Source organism: Lacerta agilis, chromosome 10, assembly GCF_009819535.1.
Source record: "Lacerta agilis isolate rLacAgi1 chromosome 10, rLacAgi1.pri, whole genome shotgun sequence".
In the NCBI taxonomy this organism is placed as follows: Eukaryota; Metazoa; Chordata; class Lepidosauria; order Squamata; family Lacertidae; genus Lacerta; species Lacerta agilis.
The window spans coordinates 3,025,083-3,039,888 of NC_046321.1; the positions used below are offsets into that span (position 1 = coordinate 3,025,083).

The 14,806-nt window shown below is 47.6% G+C and overlaps 1 protein-coding gene across 1 annotated transcript; it reads left to right on the forward strand.

Moving 5' to 3' along the window:
* The first annotated feature begins 1,019 nt into the window (after window positions 1-1,019).
* LOC117054073 (natural killer cells antigen CD94-like) lies at window positions 1,020-9,524 on the forward strand. Its single transcript, XM_033162529.1, has 5 exons — window positions 1,020-1,239; window positions 2,808-2,906; window positions 6,269-6,420; window positions 8,004-8,146; window positions 9,401-9,524. Exons 1-5 carry the CDS (start codon window positions 1,020-1,022, stop codon window positions 9,522-9,524), a joined length of 738 nt encoding a protein of 245 aa, XP_033018420.1.
* The last annotated feature ends 5,282 nt before the right edge of the window (window positions 9,525-14,806 follow it).

Below are 14,806 nucleotides of genomic sequence, written 5' to 3' on the forward strand. Positions count from 1 at the left end.
CTTGGTTCCATGATTTATCAACATACCGCATGCCCATGGTTAAATTTCAAAAATCGTTTGAATTCCCTATTGTCCATTCATAACAAAATCCCAAGTAATCCTAAAACCCTGCTAATGTATTAACCTGTGTATAATGCCTCTGTATACAGTATATGCAATATTCCATTCTTCCTTAAATTTGTTGCCGTCTCAATTTCATCGTCATTTTTGCCATTTCAGCATATTCCATTAATTTGACTCGCCAATCTTTAGCTGGGACACCTTCTCCTTTCCAATATTGTGCTAGCAATATTTGTGCGGCTGTAGTTGCAGACATAAACAAGTCCTTTTATAATCCTGGTTTTATCCACTCCTATAATGCCTAGTAGGAAAGCTGCTGGTTTTTAAACAAATGTTCTTTTAAACATCTTCTTCATTTCATTACAGATCATTTCCCAGTATTTCTTTAGGATTTTACAATCCTACCACGTATGGGGGGGAAAAAATTCCCTTCTGTTATTTTACATTTCCAACGCTTGCTTTCCTTAGTTTTGTACATTTTTGCTAATTTGACTGGAGATAGATACCATCTATACATCATTTTCATATAGGGTGACGGTTTGTTTCCAGCTGTTCTCATTTCCATCTGCAAGCTGCCTGGAAAAAGCAGAGTAATAATAATAATAATAATAATAATAATAATAATAATAATAATAATATTATTTATACCCCAGCCACTCTGGTCGGCTTCCGACAAAAGATTAAAAATACATTAAAACGCCAGACATTAAAAACTGGAACCGTCAATGTCTGAGGCCCTGGGGAATCAATAGAATCGGGGTCTGAATCCCGGCCCCTCCCTCGGAAATGCCCCCGACCCCCAGCTAGGCCTGACCGGGGTTGGCCCCACCCAAAGCTTAGGGGGCACCCTCTGCCGCTCAGCAAGAGCCCCCTTCTCCCGACCCCCACCCACCCCCTGCAAAGGGGTCTCTGAAGCCTCTGCCCGGACCCCCCCCCACTTGCCCCACGGAGGCCCCGAGATGCCCCTGGAGCCCAGGCCGGGGGGCAAGGTGGTCCCGGCCTCCAGCCTCCGGGCCAAGTCCCAAGTAGTGAGTGCCAAGTCCCGCCCGGCGGAGGTGAGGGCCCCCCGAAAAGGGCCGGCCTTCTGGAGCAAGTCTTCGCCCCAGCTGCGCCGGGAGCTGCCCAGGGCCCCCAGCCGGCCCTCGTGGGCACTGCACGAAAGGATACCCGGCCCCCCAGGTGAGGGGCAGGTGGCAGCGGGCGACCCTGGGCACGGGGAGCAGCCACGGGGGCCACACACACACCTGAGACCCTTGAGATTCCCCATTTCTTTATTTTGGGTTTGGGTTTTTTATTTCATATGCCGCCCCCCCTGCCCCCCCCCGAGATCTCCGGGGAGCATTCAGATTGATTGATTGATTGATTGATATATGGTTTACAACCATAATCCGTTCCGGAGGTCCGTTTGTAAACCAAAACAGGTTGCAAACCAAGGCGCGCTTTCGCCAGTGGGGCCTCCCCAAATAAATTTGTTCGCAATGCCCCCCCCCCCAATGAGTTGTAATCCCCCCCCAAAAAAAAATCCTCACAAACCGGGACACGCACTTCCGGGTTTGACGTGTTTGTAATCCAAATCGTATGCAAACCAAGGTACCAGTGTATAAATGTTTATTTATTTTCCATTTAATAATAGACACCCACATCATGATTATCCACTTTTCCTCCCTGGCTCTTTTGGAGCCTGCCGACATCCTTCCCTCCCTCCTTACGGATTTTGAAATTCACTTTTATAATATCGGGGGTGGCCAACTCCGAAGAGACTCACAGTTAAAAACTGGCAGTGATCTACCTCGGGGGGGGGGGGAGTTTCAGGAAGGTGGAAGGCCCGTTTTTTTAGTGTCAAAGTTGTCAAGCTTCCTTGGCATAGCTGTCAAGTCTCCCTTTTTTTCAGGAAACTCCCTTATTGCAAGCCGTTTCCCGCAGCTATCCCTTATTGTTGATATCCCTTAAATTTCCCTTATTTCCGGGAAGGAGAGTTGGAGTCCAGAGACTCCTTGGGTCCCTGCCTTTCTCAGCCCTGCCTGCCTGCCTGCCTACCTACCTACCTCGCAGGACTGTTGTGGGGGTTAAATGAGGACTAGGACCAGGGAGCTCCTTGGAGAAAAAGGTGGAATATAAATACCTAATAACAAACAGACAGACAGATATATAAAGAAGAAGATAACAGGTGCAACAGGTGCTCAGATTAAGCATTGATGCCCCTAACTGGAGGCAGAGCAGAGCCAACCTGGCCAGAAGCCATCAGTGGTCCTCTCCTCCTGCATGAATTTGCCTAATCCTTTTCTAAAGCCATCCAAATTGGTGGCCATCGCTGCTCCCTGTGGCAGGGAGTCCCAGAGGTTAACCGTGTGCTGCATGAATAAGTGCTTTCTTTTCTCTGCCCTGATTTCTCTTTCCTGGGAGCTCTTTGCTGGTGTAAATTAATGTGTAGCCTGGGGGGATTACCATAGACTGTCCCCGGGACGGGTGAGGGTGCTGATCCCTTATTTTCAAATCCGAAACTTGACAGCTATGTTCCTTGGGGAGAGCCAGTGATCCACCGGTGATCTACCACAGGCGTCCGGTGATCTACCGGTAGATCGCGAACCTACCTGTTGGTCGTGCCTGTCTTGGGACTACAACTCCCATCATCCCTGACCACTGGCCCTGTTGGCTAGGGATGATGGGAGTTGTAGTCCCAAAACAGCTGGAGGGCCAAGTTTGGGGGGTTGCCTGCAAATTTAATGCTTCTCCTTTTCCCTCCGCAGAGTTTTTGGGCATCTCCAGCTGGTGGCAGATCTCGGCTCTGCTCTTGGTGGCTCTTTCCTTGGCTTTGTTTTGCACCCAGATCATTTTGATTTACAACTGTGAGTACCGGCGGGGGGGGGGGGCTTCAAAAGAGGCTTCCGACCCCCCCAACCCGGGTCTGCCTTCCTCTGGGGTCTGCAGGCTGCCCTAGAGAGGGCACCCGCTGCCCTGTTTGGGGTGGAAATAATCAGAAAGTGGGTGGGCTGCATGATCCATGATGCAGCATGTTCTTCTCTATTGTTAACTGGCTCTGGGACTGCAGAACTCACGGTAATTATTATTATTATTATTATTATTATTATTATTATTATTAATTATTCTGCAGTCCCAGGGCAAGTTAACAAAACTGGCAGCCAGGAGGGTTTCAAGCACATACCTCTAAGTTTGCACAAGGAAAGTGCTCTGTTGCCCTAGTGCAATAAATCCTATTATTATTAATTATTATTATTATTATTATTATTATTATTATTATTATTATTATTTTAAAAAATTAAAAACCACACGGAGAAATGTGTTTTCATTTCAGACACCCACGTGGCGACAGAAATCACAGCCGAATCTCGAAAGCTGCAGCACTCAGTGAAGAGGCTGAAGAAAGCCGTTCAGCAGGAAGCGAAAGGCAGGAGTGAGAAAAGCTCTGGATATTTTCTTCACTTGTTTATTCAAGCAATAGCGGCAATCGTTATTGCAGGAGAGATGCAATAGGGAAACCGGAGGGAATGGGTAAAATGTCGAAACCTGCCGGGGTTCGGTGCTGGAGCTCCCCGTGCGTAAGCTTAAGCTGCCCACGCACGAGGTACCAGTAGCGGGGGAAAAGCGGCCAGCGTTCCGCGTGCTTATGAGCACGGGCGCCAGCCAAGTCTCACAATCTGAAGGAAGCTGAGTAAGACGGAAAATGACTCCGAAGGTGCGTGAGTGGATGAATGCCTCAAAACTAAAAGGTTGCCTCGAAAACTGATAGATGCCTCGAAAACTAATGGATACCCTGAATCTGAACTGGAAAAACCAAACCAAGGACGTTATCTAAGTTTAGGTTAAAATCAAAAAAATCTTTTAAACCTTTTCCCCTTTTCCCCAAAGGACGACAGACACTGGATATATCTTTAGTGGCTTTGGCAGAACCCGCGTAGGCTCGTCTTCTTTGCCCTAAGCTAAGTTTCCCTAAGCTCTCAGTCCCTGCGCGCCCAATCTTCCGCGATACTAAACTAAATAATACTAAACCGAAATATCTTCCGCAAATCTAGCCCTAGGCTAAACCTAAGAGCCTAACTAAAACTAAACCGAATAGATCTTCCGCGAGCTAAACCTAACTAAAAGAAAAACCCATCCAGCCCATCCAGCCCGCTCCCAAAACCCTTAAACTAAACTTGACCTAACTGAAAGAACTAAGGAAAAACGTGCCCAAGCGGGGAGCCTCAGCCTTTTATTAGGGAACAGATAGGACATCACGATCAATACTTTAACCAATAAAACCACTGTTGCTGCCCTCCAAAAAGGCGGGAAGCAGGATAAACGTTCATTGATAACTTTGAACATTACCGGAACTACAAGTTAAAGGCGGAATAATCCTATTGGTAAAACGACTGTTCATTCTTACTTTCACTTTCATTTTCAAGTGTAAGGATACCAAAAATAGTTCTCAAAACCCATTAAAATAAACGAATAACCGCGGATCTTTTAGCGGATTCACGCAGCATATTCCGACAGAAACCAGTTAATCTCTGGCAAATAAGCAGCCCTCGCTTCTCATCGACGGAGCTCTGGTGCGCTTATGAGGAGTCCCTGGGTGTGGATCTGTGCCGTTGGCCTCTGAATTCCCCAGCCGGGCTGCGGAGGAGCTAAGCTTTTGCTGACCCTCCTCACCAGGGGTCCCCAAACTAAGGCCCCGGGGGCTGGATCCGGCCCAATTGCCTTCTAAATCTGGCCCATGGACGGTCCAGGAATCAGCATGCTTTTACATGAGTAGAATGTGTCCTTTTATTTCAAGTGCATCTCTGGGTTATTTGTGGATCCTGACTGGTGTTTCCACATGAGTAGAAGGTGTGCTTTTATTTAAAATGCCTCTCTGGTTCATTTGTGAGGCATAGCAACTTGTTCTTTTTTATTTTCAAAATATAACCTGGACCCCCCCCCCACAAGGTCTGAGGGGCAGTGGACCGGCCCACAGCTGAAAAAAGTTTGCTGGCCCCTGGTGACGGTATAGCTTGTTTAGCTTATACGCTGGATTTACATATAAGCTAAACAAGCTATAGTGTTTAGGGCCCCACTCTCTTGGGGGCCCCAAAAAAATTTAAAGGAAAAAAAAAACTCGGTGTACATTTCCAAAATATAAGATAAAAAACAAATGAAATAAAACCTAAATACAGTGGTGCCTCGCAAGACAGAAGTAATTCGTTCTGCAAGTGTCTTTGTATAGCGAATTTTTCGTCTTGCGAAGCACCAAGGCAGAATAGCGGTTTTCGCGGAAAAAAATATTTTCATCTTGCGAGGCAAGCCCATTGACATTTTTGTCTTGCGGGGCAGCCTTCCGCTAGCGAATGCCTTTCGTCTAGCGAGTTTTTCGTCTAGCGAGGCATTCGTCTAGCGGGGCACCACTGTACAGCAACAGTGTTTTGTGTTGTGTAGGCTCCTAGGATATGAGAAATGGGCCCCGCCTGCTAGCCTGCTCCCTAAAATATCACTGTTTTGCTCCTTTCTATATATAGGGTGCCTACATTCTGCATAGACTGGTTGCACGGCAAGACGTGCAAATGGCTTTAGATACCTATTGGGTCCATCAATTACCATATAGCATACACTCAACACAAAAAACAGCGACAATTTGTTGTTGACAAAGGACAGCCGGACATATCAAGGGCCCCATTACCTTCAGGAGCTTAGGGCCTCATCAAACCCTGGTGATGGGGAGGTGTTTGTTGCAATAGCTGGAGGTGCAAGGAGATCAGAAGATCTTCACGGTCTATTTCTTTATTGGTTTGTAGTTCCTCTTATTGCCCTGCTCACGCCATCACCAATTGCCCTCGAAAACTTGGGCCTCTGGCCCTAACCGGTCCCCTATGAAAAATTTTGCTGCTGCAATTACGGGGTGCAAAAAGGGGATTTCTTGATAGTGACACTCTTGCCCATCCTTCCAGCGGCGCATGTCCGGCTCTTCTGCAAAATGAATGTGCAAATCAGTGCAGTGAAAATATATAACACAGGTTTTTGGTGTGTGAAAATATATAACACAGGGTTTTTTTGTGTGTGTTACTGGTTTTCCGTAATGGGCACCTAGTTGGCCGCTTGGAGAACTGGGTGCCTGACCAGATGGGCCCTTGGACCTAACCCAGCAGCCCCTTTGTACCTTCTCCACCTCTGCTGAACCTCCGGAGATCCTCCGAAATATCTCCCTCCCGCCCACCCTTGTGCTTTATCTCCGCAGCCCTGACATGCAGCTCCTGCAAGGGGCGCTGGATGCAATGGGGAGACAGCTGCTACCTGCATACCTCCGAACCCATGCCCTGGAGAGACTGTTTGAGCCATTGCAAGTCACTCAAAAGTAGCCTCTTGACCGGGAGGACCAAAGGAGAAATGGTGAAAGCTCTTTGGAGTTGGCGGTGTGGGGTTCTGCTCCGGAACGGGGTTGGGGGATGGGGTGCACGTGCCTAGGGCAGAAATTGCATGAACCTCCACGACAGGTGTGCAGCTTTCACACAAACGTTCAGGTCTCGCACGCAACCCTGACACTCCTTCCGGGCTTGTTGCACGTTGGGACGTGATATTGTGCTTGAGATTTCTTATAGAAGAATAAGATAAACCCCTGTGTCTCAAACTACAAGCCTAGTGTGAAAGAGGCAACACGTGGAACGATGAATGATGGGCACAATTGTGTCTTTATGATTTGCAGCGAAGCAATAATAGCTGTACAATCTGAGTAACTAGATACATCCGGTGAGATAGAGTTCCGGATAAATACACTGTTTCGACGTGGTCTTCTTCAGTATATCACTTAATGCAGTGCTCCCCAACCTTTTCATCGCCGCAGACCGGTCAACATTTGATCATTTTACTGCGGCCCGCTGAGGGGACGGATGGACGTTGATTGTTTATATTTTAGATTGTTTTAATAATTTTAATTTAATTGTTTTTAAACATGTCTTCAAAATAAAATACAGTTACACCTGGTTAACCTCTCACCCATGGAATGTCACACAAACCCAAGAGAAATACACCACAGTAAATAAAATGGAAATAATTTAATGTTCCTTGGGTGGCCCGGTACCATTTGATCCACGGACCGGTACCGGTCCGTGGCCCGGGGGTTGAGGACCACTGACTTAATGTACATACATCTTCTCTGGAGCAGTGGTCATACCCGTATGTAACCACTACCCTCCACTGCTCCAGAGAAGATGTATGTACATAAGTGATATACTGAAGAAGACCACGTCAAAACAGTGTATTTATCCGGAACGCCGTCTCACCGGATGTATCTAGTTACTCAGATTGTACAGCTATTATTGCTTCGCTGCAAATCATAAAGACACAATTGTGCCCATCATTCATTGGTCTACGTGTTGCCTCTTTCACACTGAGATTTCTTATAAACATGGAACTGTAGTGTTGGAAGCCACCTCAAGGGTCTTCAAACCCCTGCAATGCAGGAATCACAGCCAAAGCATTCCTGACAGATGGCAGTCCAACCTCTGCTTAAAAACCTCCAAGGAAGGAGAGTCCGCAACCTCCACAGGGAGTCCGTTCCACCGTCAAACGCCCCTTACTACCAGAAAATTCTTGATGTTGTTGGAATCTCCATTCCATTAATTTGAATCCATTGGTTCGGCTTCTCCTCTTCTCCGGGCTAAACACCCCCAGCTCCCTCAACTGTTCCTCCTTTGGCGCTCAGGAGAGAGAAAAGTTAAGCCTCCTTCCTGATATCGATAGGCAGGGATTTGTACATCCATCTTTCTGTTGATCAGTTGTTCAGCCCAGGCTTTTCAGTGCCTTTCCCCATCACTTTCCTAACTGCAAAAAGGCCTGGGTTTTGATAAGTGTCATGCTAGAGTGACAGAGCATTTTGCATGTGCAAACCTGAGTTTCCTTGAATGCTCCCTTCAAAATTCTGGCAGCCCCGCATGATGCGCCCCGCATGATGGGTCTTTGGGGTTCTCCCACAGGAATTCCTGCTGTTGCAGACGGCGGACTGGTTCATGATGCACAACAACCGCCTCCGAGGTGGAAGCTACTGGGTTGGCCTGATCTACAACACGTCCGAAAATATCTGGAAGTGGGCCGACGGGACAAATCTGCACATCTGGGTGTGAGTCCCCCTCCTTTTTCTGCACGAGAAGCAAGGGTGTTTGATGTGTAATGGTTTTGCTACATATAATATTGATTTAATAAGAATCATGAAAAGACTGTGTCCTGTTGTGAGGGCTCTCAGAGATCTACACAAGTTCTTTGAGCGTGGGGAGTAGTTGCGTTGGCCAAGGGTCTCTCTGGTATTTTCTTACAACAGTACAGTCAAACCTCGGTTCTCGAACAGCTCCATTTTCGAACGTTCCGGCTCCCGAACGTCGGAACCCTGGAAGTAAATGCTCTGGTTTCCGAACCTTTTTTGAAACCCGAACATCCAACACAGCTTCCGCTTGAGTGCAGGAAGCTCTTGCAACCAATCAGAAGCCGCACCTTGGTTGTCGAACGTTTCGGAAGTCGAACGATCTTCCGGAACGGATTACATTCGACAACCGAGGTTTGACCATACACACTATATATTTAGAAGAAACTCGTTGAAAAGAGGCGATACATCATTATTCCAAGCCAAGACATAAACAGTGGATGAAAAACTTGGAAAACGTTGACAGGCAAAATCATAATTGGGTGGAATTTGCCGCCCGTGGGGCTGTGTCCTTAAATAAGCTAATTAAAAACACAAGACCCGCCAGACAGTTGTGAAGCCCAAAAGGTCCACTTCCCCTCTGAGAACCCAGAGTTGGTGGGTCCGTTTCTCTGGTTATGAATAAAACCAGCCCATAATAGCAGATGCAGAAGCTCCCATGCAGCCTTGAGCTGCAACTAGGCAGGAAAAGGGGCCCCTGACTGTTAGGTCCAGTCGCGGACGACTCTAGGGTTGCGGCATTCATCTCGCTTTACTGGCCGAGGGAGCCGGCGTACAGCTTCCGGGTCATGTGGCCAGCGTGACTAAGCCGCTTCTGGCGAACCAGAGCAGCGCACGGAAACGCCGTTTACCTTCCCGCCGGAGCGGTACCTATTTATCTACTTGCACTTTGACGTGCTTTTGAACTGCTAGGTTGGCAGGAGCTGGGACCAAGCGACGGGAGCTCACCCCGTCGCAGGGATTCGAACCGCCGACCTTCTGATCGGCAAGCCCTAGGCTCTGTGGTTTAACCCTCAGCACCAGTAGCTGTTAGCAAATGCTTTAGTAGTAGCGCCTTGCTGTGCGAATTGCAGTTATCTCCCACGATCTCTGCTTGCAGAGGATTCTTCCCATTCGCTATGGTCCCAGGAATTGCATTAAAAAATAAAACAGGCTAAGGTTCCTTATCCCTAGCAGGACTGGAGCCTGGCAGAACATCTCCACCCCTGTGGACATCTGCGTCGCCATCAGCAAAGGCGACTCATCCAGCTATGAATGCAGCAACGAGTACCAGTGTCTGTGCAAGAAGTCGGTGGAATGAAGCAGGCAGTCCCCTGGGTCAAGGCACCCCTCTCTAGGGGCCCTCACGGAAACAGCACCCACGGAATCTCTCGTAAAGGGGCGCATCTTACCCTACGAATGCGCACGGTGTGGGCCTGGTGTCCTGGCCACTGTCTCTGCCAGGGCCACAAGCTGCTCTCTCTGCAACCGCTGGAGAAGTCATCTGCCTCTGCTAGCAAGATTCTGCCTCTGCCCCTTAAGACTTGCCCTTTCGCCTCGGCCTTCGGAGGCGTGCTGGGTGAGATCTGCCGAAATGCAAACTCCCCGTTTGCCGCTGAAATCCAATTGCGGCCGTTCCTTTTTACTGTTTGGCCGGCCTGGCCGTTGGGTTATTGATGTTTTCGTTGCCGTTCTCATGTGCTTATGGTAAACCACTCTGGGATCCTGACAGATGGAAGGGTGATCTGGAAGAGTAAGTCAACAGATGTTAAAAAATAAATGTGTATTATACTACCTCTGCAGCTCTCGGCCCGTTGATCTCTCTCGGGTTGCCCTGGGACAGATGTTGAGATCTTTCCTTTTATAGCCTTCCACCAGAGGCGGGAAGCCACAAATGTGGCCTGGCGGAGGAGACACTCTCTTCATGGGTCTTCTGCCAGCCCACCACGGCGAAATGTCTCTGCTCATCAGGGAGGAGTCCCTGGCAGTCATGTCATTGCAGATACAGTGGTACCTTGGTTCTCAAACTTAATCCATTCTGGACGTCTGTTCCAAAACCAAGGCACGCTTTCCCATAGAAAGCAATGCAACAAGAAGCAATGCAAAACGGATTAATCTGTTCCAGACTTTTAAAAACAACCCCTAAAACAGCAATTTGCACACGAAAGCTCATACCAAGAACAAACTGAGTTGGTCTCTAAGGTGCTAAGGAATTTTTTATTTTATTTTTATTTTGTTTTGTTTTGACTATGGCAGACCAACACGGCTACCTGCCTGTAAATGGATTTTACTGTCTAACGAGACCACTGATCCATAAAATGAAAGCAATAATCAATGTGCTGTACTACAAAAAAAAATAAGACAGCATTGTAGATGATAAAAATTAAAATTATTACAGTATTTTCCCCTTACCTGCACTGATGATAGTCATTGTTTGGATGGGGGGCTTTTATCCATTTCCACAATCACACAATCAATCAATTAGTAGCTGAACTGGGTTCCACACAGTCGCAAAAACAAATTAACCGAAAAACCCACAAAAACGCAAAATAATAAATAGCAAAGACAAAAGCGCCAAACTTAATCCGTTCCAGAAGTCTGACTTCTGAAATGTTCAAAAACCAAGGCGCAGCTTCTGATTGGTGCAGCTGCCCTGGAAGCAATAGCTGACAGCTGTGTCGGACATTCAGCTTGCCAAAAACATTTGGAAACCGGAACACTTAACTTCTGGGTTTTCGGCATTTGAGAACCAAGGCGTTTGAGAACCAAGATACCACTGTATTTATATTGTGCCGTTTGAAGCGACTGGAAACATAAGAACAGGCTCTTTTGGAAATGAAGCATTGCCCAGGCCCCTACAAATATCATTCAAAATTCAACTGGCAGAACTTTTCTTTAAAAGCAGAATTGAAACATCCAATGTACGTCCAACATATCCATGCAATATCTTGCGCTGTCCAGCACGGACTCAACATCTTAGAAAATACGAAACAATCCAAATAGACCTAGATGCAAAGGTCTCTCTCTTGGGCTGCTAACTCTCATTCCATGTAGTTTGAGAGACAAAGGCAGCTCCCTTCAAAATGGACCGCTTTCATTTCACCTGTCAGATTTTGTTCCGGGGGAAATGGGGTTCGCCTTGCAGATGCCATCTTCAGTTCTGAATAAGACGCTGCAGAAGCGAACCCCCAAATTAAATCCCCCAAATTGTATCCTCACTGGGGCAAGAGGGTGCCCTATGCCAAGGGCACAGATTATGCTTTTAGTCCAGGGGTAGGCAACCTAAGACCCGGGGGCCAAATCTGGCCCAATCGCCTTCAAAATCCGGCCCGCCGAGGGCCCAGGAATCAGCGTGTTTTTTTACATGAGTAGAATGTGTCCTTTTATTTCAAATGCATCTTTGGGTTATTTGTGGGGCATGGGAATTGGTTCATTTCCACCTCCAAAAAATATATAGTCTGCCCCCCCCCACAAGGTCTGAGGGACAGTGGACCGGCCCATGGCTTTAAAAGGTTGCTGACCCCTGTTTTAGACAGGCCAGGAGCGCCCCAGATCCTGAGATTTCGGGACCCAGGCCTGAGACCCTCTGGTGAGTGGTGATGTCACCGGGCAGACAGGCCCCAATGATGTCATTAGGCAGGACACATTCAGCATCAAACTGAGTCACTGGGAGCACATCATTAACATTGTTGTTGTTTAGTCGTGTCCGACTCTTCGTGACCCCATGGACCAGAGCACGCCAGGGACTCCTTCTTCCACTGCCTCCCGCAGTTTGGTCAGACTCAAGTTGGTAGCTTCAAGAACACTGTCCAACCATCTTGTCCTCTGTCGTCCCCTTCTCCTTGTGCCCTCCATCTTTCCCAACATCAGGGTCTTTTCCAGGGAGTCTTCTCTTCTCATGAGGTGGCCAAAGTACTGGAGCCTCTACTTCAGGATCTGTCCTTCTAGTGAGCACTCAGGGCTGATTTCCCTAAGAATCGATCGGTTTGATCTTCTTGCAGTCCATGGGACTCTCAAGAGTCTCCTCCAGCACCAGAATTCAAAAGCATCAATTCTTCAACGATCAGCCTTCTTTATGGTCCAGCTCTCACTTCCATACATCACTACTGGGAAAACCATAGAATCATAGAATCATAGAGTTGGAAGAGACCCCAAGGGCCATCCAGTCCAACCCCCTGCCAAGCAGGAAACACCACTGAGCATTCCTGACAGATGGCTGTCAAGCCTCCGCTTCAAGACCTCCAAAGAAGGAGACTCCACCACACTCCTTGGCAGCAAATTCCACTGTCCAACAGCTCTCACTGTCAGGAAGTTCTTCCTAATGTTTAGGTGGAATCTTCTTTCTTGTAGTTTGAATCCATTGCCCCGTGTCCGCTTCTCTGGAGCAGCAGAAAACAACCTTTCTCCCTCCTCTAGATGGCATCCTTTTATATATTTGAACATGGCTATCATATCACCCCTTAACCTTCTCTTCTCCAGGCTAAACATACCCAGCTCTCTAAGCCGTTCCTCATATAGCTTTAACTATACGGACCTTTGTCGGCAAGGTGATGTCTTTGCTTTTTAAGATGCTGTCTAGGTTTGTCATTGCTTTCCTCCCAAGAAGCAGGCGTCTTCTAATTTCGTGACTGCTGTCACCATCTGAAGTGATCATGGAACCCAAGAAAGTAAAATCTCTCACTGCCTCCATTTCTTCCCTTTCTATTTGCCAGGAGGTGATGGGACCAGTGGCCATGATCTTAGTTTTTTTGATGTTGAGCTTCAGACCATATTTTGCACTCTCCTCTTTCACCCTCATTAAAAGGTTCTTCAATTCCTCCTCGCTTTCTGCCATCATGGTTGTGTCATCAGCATATCTGAGGTTGTTGATATTTCTTCCGGCAATCTTAATTAGCATTTTAAAAAATGCAAATGTCATTAACATTTAAAAAATGCAAATGAGCAATATGTCCCTAGTTGGAAACCTGAGCTGAAGGCGGATGTTCACAGCCCCAGATGAAGCGATGGGTTGATTGCATTTACATCCCAGTATTTCTCTCTCTCTCTTTTTTTAAAAGGAATTTATTGGTATTTGCACAAAATACAAGAAAAAGTATTTTTCTCCAAGGAACTCAAGGTGGCTGACCCGGTTCTCCCACTCCTCATTTTGTTGCAAAAATCAATGTTTGGGGCTGAAAGAAAAACTCGCACAGCAAATGAGGAAAACAAAGGGCTTTTTTTGGAAGCCAGCAAAATAGGCACAGAGGAATAAACTCCAAAGTCTGCGCCCAACCCATAAAAGGGGGCGCGCCTTAATATACATTTCTGTTGTTATAAAAATTAGGTTCAACCCCAGAAGGGAGTCCATGAACCCGGGGGAGAGCCTTAGTAGGGCTCCCCTCCTCTCAAGAGCACTTATGAATAAAATAGAGACGATACAGAATCTCCCAAAGCAAGGCGATTGCCCTGTATTTTATTACTGCTGCAGCAGGGTGTCTTGCAAGCAAAAGACCCCCAACAAAGGTGTGCAAGCTCCTATATAGACTTTTTGAAATTCCCCCCCTCCAGCTCAAGACCACCCCTCCATACATTAGAATTACATCACAAATTGGGAGGGTCTGGTGGCAACTTGGACCCTGCCCCCATGCCTCTTGCCCTCCACAAAAAACCCATCAAGTGAAACAAAAGATATTTACATTTCCCTATATCCCAGCCAAGTTAATCACACCTTTTTGTCTGACACTTAGATATCAGGATGCCAGAGATTATCACTCAGGCAGAGGTCTGCTGAGTAGCTGGAGGGGCAACCCCCTTTGTTCCTGAGACAAAGAAATACTTGGTCAGTCGGGAGTGAGGCCTGTCTTCCTGTGCTGGTTTTCAGACATGTGGCCTTATTTGTTTTGGTACATTAATAACAATTAATATATAAATAAAATACCCTAAAATTCTTACAACACTGTTATCTCCTAAGGCAATGCATATGTGTAAACTGAGGCAACTTCTCCCATCCTAGGATACCATTTATGGTCTTTCCTTAATGAATATACATTGAGCAAGCGATCAAAGAACTCTCTCTAAGCAGCGCCTTGCTGCATGTGATCTCTTTGCATTCATTTCTATATATGAAAGCAGGGGTGTGGCACAAGGAGGCCTCTTCCTACGCCAAACAAAACACGCCACGCACCGAAAGCGCATTTTCTTCCGCAAATAACCCAGGGAAACATAGTTTCTACTAGTTCTGAGTTGGGCGTCCACAACTACAGTTCCCATGATTCTTTGCGGTTGTTGGGCTGGGGGGAGGGAGGGAGCCAAGCCGTTCAAATGAGAGCTGCGCCCAGAAACAGCTGCGGGCCACGCCCTCCAGCAGCACGCTCGCGGCCCATTGGCCGGCCAGAAGGACTCGGCTGCGCTTTGGGGGTCCCTGATTGGCCGGCTGCTCAGTATAAGAACCCGAGGGACAGGCTGGGCCGAGCCCATTCTGGCTCCGACTTCCGAGGGCTCAACATCTCCCTTGTTGGCGTGTCTGCATGTGGGGATTGGGCTAGGAAGAGCCGGGTGGCCCCCGCTCAGCTCCACACAAGGGGAAGGGAACCCCCCCTGGGGGGCAGGCAGACTCCCCCCAGT

What these genes read in the sequence shown, in the direction of transcription:
- LOC117054073 (XM_033162529.1), top strand. Translation starts at nt 1,020, where the DNA reads ATGCCCCTGGAGCCCAGGCCGGGGGGCAAGGTGGTCCCGGCCTCCAGC. An exon ending in AAGGATACCCGGCCCCCCAG is followed by an intron (nt 1,240 to 2,807) that starts GTGAGGGGCAGG and finishes TTCCCTCCGCAG; the next exon opens with AGTTTTTGGGCATCTCCAGC. An exon ending in ACAAATCTGCACATCTGGGT is followed by an intron (nt 8,147 to 9,400) that starts GTGAGTCCCCCT and finishes TATCCCTAGCAG; the next exon opens with GACTGGAGCCTGGCAGAACA.